General features: G+C 33.8%; 1 protein-coding gene across 2 annotated transcripts; it reads left to right on the top strand.

Moving 5' to 3' along the window:
* Positions 1–201: 201 nt before the first annotated feature.
* LOC147401429 (ASC1-like protein) lies at positions 202–4,690 on the top strand. Of its 2 annotated transcripts, XM_086442748.1 has the most exons (7): positions 202–467; positions 2,072–2,301; positions 2,441–2,596; positions 2,752–2,937; positions 3,288–3,472; positions 3,877–3,946; positions 4,450–4,690. In XM_086442748.1, the coding sequence occupies exons 1-6, from the start codon at positions 324–326 to the stop codon at positions 3,906–3,908; spliced, it is 933 nt and encodes a 310-aa protein (XP_086298874.1). In that variant the 5' UTR covers positions 202–323; the 3' UTR covers positions 3,909–3,946; positions 4,450–4,690. The 2 variants fall into 2 exon arrangements, with proteins under 2 accessions (XP_086298874.1, XP_086298873.1); XM_086442747.1 differs by lacking the exon at positions 4,450–4,690 and having other exon boundaries at positions 203–467; positions 3,877–4,290.
* The last annotated feature ends 5,353 nt before the right edge of the window (positions 4,691–10,043 follow it).

The raw sequence follows: 10,043 nt of genomic DNA on the forward strand, positions 1-10,043 counted from the left end.
TTTATATTACCCAGCTCTCAGAGCACATGGTTATCTTACCCCACTATTTAGGCTCTGACCGGTAAACACGCGCTTTTAGTAGTTTCTTGATTGCAAGGATTTGCTGTAGTGATGAATAGAAAACGGCCACGTTTCCTTTAAAAAAGTAAAATACTAGGTAAAAAGGAGGCTGAGTTTTAAAAAAATAGACACGTGGCAGTTGATCCCCATAGATACGTTTGTGCCAAATGACTCTACTGTGAGAAATGTCTTTGGTTCTCTCGAGCCAACATTTCTTGATCCCTGTTGAGCCTCTGTAGTGTACAATCCAACGAAAACCGAAAATGGGTTTGATGGAATCTGTGGGTTTGGATTTCATCGATTGGCAGAAGGAATCCTACCCAGTCTACCAAGATTTCATTGTTCTTCCCTTCTTTGTTCTGTTCTTCCCCACGATTCGGTTCTTTCTCGACAGATTTGTTTTCGAGGTAACACCACATCCTTAATTTATTGTCTTATTTTTCTGGGATTTTGATTATATCAATGGGTTTTTGTTTGTTTGTTTATTTTTTATTTGGTGGATTATTGATGAAGTGGGTATCAATCGTTGACTAGATTCATCCACTTCTTTCTCTCTTTCTGTCAATATGGGAATGTGTAATTCAAGCTTTTATAACATATTAATCAAGGTTTTTAAAGTAGCATTTATTTATTTATTAATTTTTTCTACTACTATGTCAATATAGTTAGTCACTGAATGCTTAAAAGATGGAAGGGGACTATATTGTGGAAAAGAAAAGAGGAAATTTTTTCAAAATGTACTTTTGTGGGTAAAAATTTGAAGCTAGGAAGGTTAGCAAGTTCTTCTCCATTGAGACATCGTCATCTTTTAAGCCTAAATTCTGCCAAATTCCTCACTAATTTGATCGTCAAAGTGTTTTCAATGGTATTGGCTAAGCCTTACTTGCCTCGAGAAGATATTCTTAAAACAATATATCTAAGTCCTTATTTAATAAGGAAACTGTCAAATTTTTTTGGAGTCCTACATGGGGTACCTAATGTTTGACACAATGCCTCTGGGAAGCCCAAAATGCTGACATGTCTGTGCACATGTATCTTTGCCATTATAGTGAGAGAGGGCTGCATGGGTATTCGTTGACACCAAGATTTGGTAGGCCAAAAAATGCCTCCCCTTTTAGATTTGAACTTAATATTATCAAGGTCATTTTTCAATCCCTATAACCACTTTAGTTAGTTTTTAGCATTTTTTAAAGTACAGAAATATCATTTTTTTATTATGTTATCTACAAAATCACCTTAATTAATATTTTAAATTACAAAATGATCTTTATAATATATTAAATGATAAAATATGATATAAAATTAGATTATCTATCTAAAATTAAGTAATTATAGAAAATTTTAATAATGCATATATCCTAATTTTTGTGATATACGTGTGTTTGCACATGCCACCTACTAGTTCTAATGTAATGTAGTTATGACTTAAAAGATTTCATTTAAAATAAAAATAAGAAATGAAATATAGGAAATAGAAAACACGTCTATACATCGAAACTTGATTCTAATAGCAAAACTATAGTTGTGTTTATCAACTTGATAAATTAGTGCATGGATAATGGATTACACCAACACTCTTTTCAAAAGTCAATTTTTATAGAAAATTATGAAAATAAAATGTGACCATCTTACCTGTTGGAGTGTATGTGAGGGTCCGTCTTTGCGTCAATACACTGTGGTAGTAGTCCACAAATTGCTTTCTCCTTGTTACATATAACTACACTGTTATTTGTTAGTTGAGGAAAAACTGATGTTTTATTTTTTATAAATATGTTGAGAAGCAATGAATGTTCTCAACCGGAGTTCAGTTGTAACTTATAATCCATGCTTCATTCCTTTTAAATTTAAGGCTTAGTTATGAATTTCGCTATTATAATAGTCAAACATAACTTTTGCATCATATTCTACTTGCTTTCTACTGGTAGATTGGTAGTCTATCTTCCAGTCCACTTGTTCCTTTCTTCAGGATTTCTATCTCAATTGAACTTGATCATGCATGTGCTTGTTGTAGAAATTGGCGAGGCGACTAATTCTTGGTAAGGGGCATCGGAAGCAGGATGTTGAGACCGAAGACAAAAGAAAAAAAATAAAAAAATTCAAGGAGTCAGCATGGAAATTTATTTATTATCTTTCTGCAGAGCTTTTCGCTCTTTATGTTACCTATGATGAGCCCTGGTTCACAAATACCAGATATTTTTGGGTAGGACCTGGAGATCAAATCTGGCCCGAACAAAAAACTAAGTAAGATTACTAACAAAATTGTATTGGGCATTCATAGTCATTAATCCAAGTCAATTTTTCATTGTTTCGAGTATTTGATTGGTAAATTTGAGCATCCCATCTGTGTGAGCAGTTGACTGACCATTCTCCCAATGCCAAGATTGAAATTGAAGGTATTGTACACGTACGTTGCTGGCTTCTACACATATTCCATATTTGCTTTGATTTTTTGGGAAACAAGACGTTCGGACTTTGGGGTGTCCATGTCTCATCATGTATCAACGGCCATTCTCATTGTGTTGTCTTACATATTCAGGTATGTTTCAAAGCGGTTCAAACGGTAGCTCAATTGGTATTCTACAACACATCCGAAAGGGTATCTATTTCACAGGAATTATGGTTTGATGAGAGGTTTTTTTTTTTTTTAATCTCTGTGTATCCTAAAAATTCTGTATCTGTCTCCTTTAACAGGTTTGCTCGAGTTGGTTCGGTTGTTTTAGCTATTCATGATACAAGTGATGTGTTTTTGGAAGTTGGGAAGATGTCCAAGTACAGTGGCATCGAAGGGGTTGCTAGCTTTTCATTTGTTCTGTTTGCTTTGTCATGGTTCATACTTCGCCTCATATACTACCCGTTTTGGATCCTCCGCAGTACGAGGTGAGTATGAGAAGTTGTAGAATATTTACTTTTCTGTTGACTGTTGTGCACATTGTATGTCCTCATAAAGAATCCAATATTTCTGCCTTGTTAGACCAGGCAAATAAGTGGTGATTGTTGAAATTGTTAAAAAAAAAAAAGCCAAAGCTTTGGATCAAAGCTAGTGTATTTTCCTCATTTGAGCATTTTAACCATAAGGACCGTGAAAAGGGTGACTGTTAGTCAATTCATTTAATTCCTTTTAACCCAATCCATGAAATTTATATTATCTAAGTCAACACAACATATTTTCAGTTTTATTTTAAATAAAGTCTTTAACTCTTGTACTCTCTATCTCTCTCGATCGACAGCTATGAAGTTCTCCTAATTGTGGACTTGGAAAAACACCCATTGGAGGGACCCATCTATTATTATGTGTTCAATACTCTTCTGCTCAGCTTGCTCGTTCTTCACATTTATTGGTGGATCTTGATTTACCGAATGCTTGTAAAACAAGTCCAGGCAAGAGGACAGCTTGCGGACGACATTCGATCAGGTATTTACTATGTTCCATTTAACATTTTTTAATGGTACACCATGCATGAGCACAAACATGAAACCCAGAAAAATAAAAAAAATAAGTACTGTTGATAATTGGCAAGGTAACTTACCAACAGCTACAAGAGGTTTGCTTCTTTTAAGCTTACATTTACTTGCACAAAAAAAAAATGATTATTATATGTATCCATCCGATTGAATTTGACTAGAACGGGAGACATTCAATTTGAGAGAGCTATGGGAAAATTATTAGTTTAAAATACATAACATTACAGTGATTGGAAATACTATAATGTTATGTGTGTTGTGCATCCTTCATGGTTCCAATGCTAAATGTTCCACCTTATAAGCATAATACAAAAGTATTTGTCCTGCATCTTGAAATGCTTTGTTTTCATGCAGATTCTGAAGGTGAAGATGAACACAATGATTGATCTTCAAAGAAGATTGATAGACCCTGTAGGTGTTGAAGGTGCGTAGAAATTTGTGATTGTCATTTAGTTTTAGTTTCTCGTGCACCATCGTACCTTACCTCGATCATACCTAGAGACTTTTTTTTTGCTAAGTAAGCAAGGATTTGTATTAGTATATTGATGCCAGTCCAAGTACTCGTATATTGATGTCCATATCTATTTATTTCAAAATGAATGGGTGTCCATACCCATACTTTGCAATGAGAAGTCCATAATAATTGATGGGTTTTTGTATATATTAGTTTGAAATACAGACTGATAGCAATTGTCAACTATCTAATTATTTAACCCTCATTCTGGGGCATGTGTTCTAAGGAAATTCCTAAAACTTGAAGTTGTGATATTTGTTTTATACCCAACTTCCTAATAAGGGAAAGTAAAATTTTCGAGGCATAAGATGTTGTGAAGCTTATATGATGGTTGAATTCAATTTGTTTGTTGTTCTTCTAACTCACGGTGTGTAGATTATGGATCTAGTGTATGTGTTTGCAATTCATTGCAGGGGTTCAAAGAGACCAGAAAATCAGATAAGACATAGTGAAGGCTTAAAGTCGGCACGATTGCAAGTATTGTAGTAAAGTTAGCTTCTTTATTTTCAAGATCATTTTTTGTGCCGTCAAATGAGCACAAAAATTTGATTTCTGTTTGCAAGTTATTAGTCTGGATGTTTTGTCAATTTTAATTCAATAATTGTTCTCAATAAAGTTGGAATTCTTATTGCAAATGGCGTGTTACATAACAATTTCACCTAAAGTTACAAAAAAAAAAAAAAAGGTAAATAAATTTATGTTGAATGTTAACACAAATACTTCCATACTAACATCATTGAAACCCTATTTATTTAAGGGTGCAAGAGCACAAGAGATAAATTAGAGTTCATAAATAGGGATGTGTGTGATCCTATAAACATTAGTGTGAGAATGGGTGTTTGATTATACGTACTTATTACACCACAAATATGATTCTTGTGAAAAGTTCACAAAATTTAGAGAAGAAATGGAGAAGCTGTATGGGAAATTCATCAAGATATTTTAATCAGATTGAGGTGGTGAATATCTATCAAACTGAGTTCTAGGTTTGTAGGTGGTTAATTACCAAAATTTTGGATTGCCACCATCGAAAATCTCACCAAAATTTGTAATTTTCCAGGGGAGGAATCTGAGTTTGCAAAAAAGGAATGATTTGAAAAATGAGTTCCCATAGAAAATCTTTCGAAAATTTGGGACTTTTCATCCCTAGAATAGGAGCTTAAGGTCCAACAACAAAATCATCCAAATACATGGGATTGCCTTTTCCTAAGGTGTTCCCACAAAAGAGTGCCAAAAGTTTGAATAGCCCATCCATGGGGAAAAGAATAAGTTTAACAAATACCCATCCTTTTTTATTTTTTATTTGATAGGTAAATACTTGATTAGTGGTTAGTGATGGGTAATATGGTTAGTGGTTAGCATAAGAAGTATGGGTTTAAGGGGGTTTGAACCTAGGACATGGGAACAACTCTCCACACGTCTTAACCTCTTAGCTAAGTGACACTCTTACACACATGAGAATTGCCCATTTATGGAGGAGAAACGTAAGCTCCCATACATCCTTGGGTTGGATATGTGTTCCTGCAGTAAATCTCACCTAAACATTGTAGATAGCCCATCCCTTGAGGTGGAACATGAATTCCCTTACTTTCTGTGGTAGTCAATTCTTTTGCATTAGTTGCATACGCAATTTTTCTCTAGAGAGTCTATTGCCACACCAAATTTTGTTGACGCCACCCTAATGCATACATAAATCACCAAAGAATTAGCACACATCTTGGGCTGGCGTTAGCAGAAGTTGGTGTGACAATAGAAGCTCTTTAAATTAGGTGTCTTGCTCATGCAATACTTTTCTTCATCAAACAAAGGATTGTTAATTTCGATTTAAAGGAAATTGAGGTTTTTTTTAGTTAGATCATAATTCATTGTTATGTTTTTGATTGATTGTAAAAAAATTTATATCATGTATGTGTGCAGTATTTGGAATTCAAAAACCCAACATTTTAAATATGCATTCATGTTTCTACTGATATTTTTCAGTCTAGATGCATTTGCATTTGTGGGCATTTGGTTCGGATTGCTAGATTTTGATTTTTTGGATTGTTTGAATCAAATTGTTTTCATAATAAAAATTATCTCGAATCTCTTTCGAATATACTTTTGTGAACTTTGATTTCAGAATTCAGAATCAAGGTCAACAAAAGTAAATTCCAAAATAATAAGGAATGGGTTGTGCTTCATTTTTTGTTTAATTAATTTCTGATTTTGGTTGTGAAAGAATGGCTTTTATAATCCGAACTAAATGTAGCATCAGATTCTAAAATGGAATTGTGGGTAATAATCGAATTTCATAATCCAACCCTTGCTAGTCACATTAGATCCCATTTCTTATTTTTATTTCTTACACTATTTATTTCTTCTTGCAAAAGTGCAAATTTACTACATATGAATATGTGGGTACAGTTGTTGAGCATTTCTCGATGGTAGTAGCTCTGTATGTGTATTTTTTCAGATCTGAATGAAATTCCTCCTCTTTCTGTATGGTATTCAGTCCACCTTCGATCTACATCACCGAGCTTTGATTCCATTTCTATGGTTGTTTATGGTGTAGTTCATGTCACGTTTATCAAATGTTTGAGGAAATGTCTGAATGAATGAATGTATAATTTATATAAATGATGTTGTTGTGTTTCTTCCCCCCCAAAAAATCATCAACTTCAACCTCTCTAAAAATGTTCTTGAGATTTGTAGGTGGAATGTTAAGATTAAAGGAGGTGGGGGTCGATTAATTGACAGATCTCGCCAATTTAATTGAGTGATCCTTTATTTGGGGAGTTTTTTTTTTCTGAATTTTGTAACAGTGGTTGGTTAAATACAACTTGTATATCTTTTAATCATTCATTGTTACTCAATCAACATTATCTTGGTATATAGTCCATTACATTCAATTCTAATTCATTGGAGTTATAATTTTGTAAAAAATACTTTCTCTTGGCTCATAATTTGGGTATTTTTCCCTCGTATTTTTGGATCTAGGGTGGATTTGTTGGTTTTTAGTAATATTGTATTGGTTCTAGTCATTTTAAGTTAGTTTACCTAATTATGTTTTAGTATTTTATTTAAGTAGGATTTAACATGGGTAATATGTGGGATATATGGATATAGATGATATTTGTATTTTGGGATTAAACATGTGATGTTGAACAAGTAGAAAATTTCACGATCTCTTTTTATAGATGAGGTGCTACCGAAATTTTTTGTTAAGTTATAATGTATTAATATTTAGATGATTTTTTTTATTTTTAATTTTACTTGTTTAATTATAATTTAATATTATTTATTTAATTTATTTGCCTGATCTGGTGAAAATTAACATCCGGTTCATTAGTTATAGGTAAGGGTATTTTGATCCATTTATCAGAATCCAACAGCTACAACTGTTTTTATCAAACACAAAACAACAATTTTGCAAAAAACACAATAATTTTTAATCACAGTTTATCAAAAGCAATTTGGACTCTAATGTTTTTTTACAACAATTCTAATAGCTAACAGCTACAAATGTTAGCAACTGCAAAAGTTGACAGTGTTACTAAATAGGGGATCGATTGGACATGGATTGGTGTAATTGCATTGGAGAATTTCTCTTACTAGGATGGATGTTTTCACTCCATGGGCAAGGAACTTCATGTCACCTACTCGTTGATTCATAAGGTTTTTTGGTTTACTACACCTGCCAACCATATCTATTCCTTGCTTATTTGAATTGAATATATGAGCAATTGGCAATTTCGGATCCAATAAGCGGTGAGAATCCGTAGGTTGTAAGTTCGATACCCAGTATGAGCAATATTTTCTCGGGGTCACTCACAAGGGCGCATCTTCACTTACTCAGTGTGTGTGATGTGTGGGTGTTGCATGTGCCCAAGGAGAGAGGAACCCATATGCCTTAGCTCCGGCTCCGACTCTTTTGGTCACCTAGTTGGATGTAAGTTCGGACACCCTACTCATAAAAATAAAAAAATGCTAGTGAGATGTAAAATAAACGGGTCTAGTCTAGGAATAGGAATAGCCCTGCAACATGAACTCCCATTTTTCTTGTGACCACCCAAAAAAAAAAAAAAGGTAAAAAATTATTGAGCTACCGTTAAATGGGTACATGGAGTGACAAGTTGGGGTAAATTAATGGTAGACAACTTCAAGTTTGGTCCATTAGGGTGAATCTAAATGGATGATGTATTCTTTATAAGACTAATGATAAAATGAGTCGTTAAAACATACACGGTTGATGTGATAAGTACATAGAACCGTAGACCTTTTTTCTTGTCTATCCCAAAGAAAAAATTATATGATTTTGTTCACTTGCCATGTCAAGTGCGTAAGGATTGAGTACATTTTTTCTAGTCAAATTATCACAACTCTCTCTAGAATTATAAACATTCAAAAGTACAAAAAACTTACCACCAAATTAAGAATGTCAATGGGTAAGAAATTTAGAATCATAATAAGCATTATATTTATTTTGATTCTCATTGGATTTGATCACAAATACATGGAACTAGAACCACTAAAAAAAACATAGGTACGCATTGACCCCTCCACTTGGTGGATGGATGGTGGTATTGTTGAAAATACTTTAAGAATCGTGATAAATGCACACGGTTTTTCGTAAGTGATTGGTACACGGCTGACATAGTCAGGCCTGAAAATCATAAATCCTTTTTCTATGGGATATACAAGAAAGAGATATGTGGTTCTGTGCCCTTACCAGGTCAACCACGTATCAAAACCGTGTGCGTCATTATTATTCAAACTTTAAATGTTGGATTATGTTTGGTGAATGATAACGTCATTTTCAATGGTCCCATGAGAGTGGGGTACATTACATCTAGGGTTAAATTTGGTCAACTCTACAAATATTTGGTTGGGTTTTTAAAAGAGAAACTTTTTCCTCACTAACGGTCCTTTTACTCAAAAGGACAACCACATTAACAATCTAACACCATATAGCCCTCCAAGTTTCTTAGAAAAACTTTATTCAAATAATAATAAAATTTTAAAAAAAAAATTCTCTTTAAAAATGGATGGATATCAAACTTTTCACATGACTCTCAAACTTAAAAGTGAAATTCAATGGTGAAAATTATTATTATTATTATTATTATTATTATTTTTATACTACTTAGAATTTTATCCTCTACAATCTTAAAGCATTGCATCATATTTTTGGATGCCACAAGGTGACTCCAAGGACCGTTAGTAATGGTGAAATTCTTACTTACTTAGTAAGGTTAGGTAGACTCTTTTTAAAAAATCCATTTAAGACCCTTGACACTGACATTTAACCATAGCGTTTACGATCAAATCAATTTATGACGATTTTGAGTTGTTATCCTATACACTGCAATCGTCCAACATCAATTCTTAATTTCTACCACGTGCCATCAGTCTGACCCGTCCGTTGACCCTGATGCGGGGCATGGAGATTTACTCACAAGAAAAATGCTAAAGTGATTTGAAATAACAATGGCTATGGCATTACTCAATAGAAGAAGTGTGAACCAACCATATATGCATATGCTTTTAACCCATGTGTGTTGGGCACACTAGTTTAGGTAGGACATTCCTCCAAAAAGGGACATGTCTTGATTTCAAAACCCCACTGGCTATCTTATGAAAATTTATTATTATTTTACTTATTGAGGGTATTCCCAACCTTCGGGTGAGACAAAGTCCTACGTGTAATTGATTGAGTCGAGGGTCAATCAAAGCTTGGAGGGTGGCCCCGAGGAATTCTTGCTTCATAGGATTTCAAACACTTGACCTAATTTTCTTGAGGAGCTTAATTATCAACTCTCGGCTTGCCATATATTTAAGGGATTTTAGCGAGATATGGTGCTCTAAGAGAGCAGTTGCCTTGCTCCTACTAGTTAGGACTAGGGTTGGACACCTCTATCATAAAAAATAAAAACAAAAACATATATTTTTCCTTGAGATAAAATTCTTACACTTTAAAATTTTGGATGGTTCTCCGCAAACACAATGTTGCTTCTAGCATTATTTTGGG

The sequence above is a fragment of the Akebia trifoliata genome, chromosome 5 (assembly GCF_017979445.1).
Source record: "Akebia trifoliata isolate Shusen 1 chromosome 5, ASM1797944v1, whole genome shotgun sequence".
Taxonomy (NCBI): domain Eukaryota; kingdom Viridiplantae; phylum Streptophyta; class Magnoliopsida; order Ranunculales; family Lardizabalaceae; genus Akebia; species Akebia trifoliata.

Excerpts from the sequence above, each read along its gene's own strand:
- LOC147401429 (XM_086442748.1), top strand. The coding sequence starts at position 324 with ATGGGTTTGATGGAATCTGTGGGTTTGGATTTCATCGATTGGCAGAAG. Across the intron at positions 468-2,071 it reads TCGACAGATTTGTTTTCGAG|AAATTGGCGAGGCGACTAAT; the intron begins GTAACACCACAT and ends TGCTTGTTGTAG. Across the intron at positions 2,597-2,751 it reads GTGTTGTCTTACATATTCAG|GTTTGCTCGAGTTGGTTCGG; the intron begins GTATGTTTCAAA and ends CTCCTTTAACAG.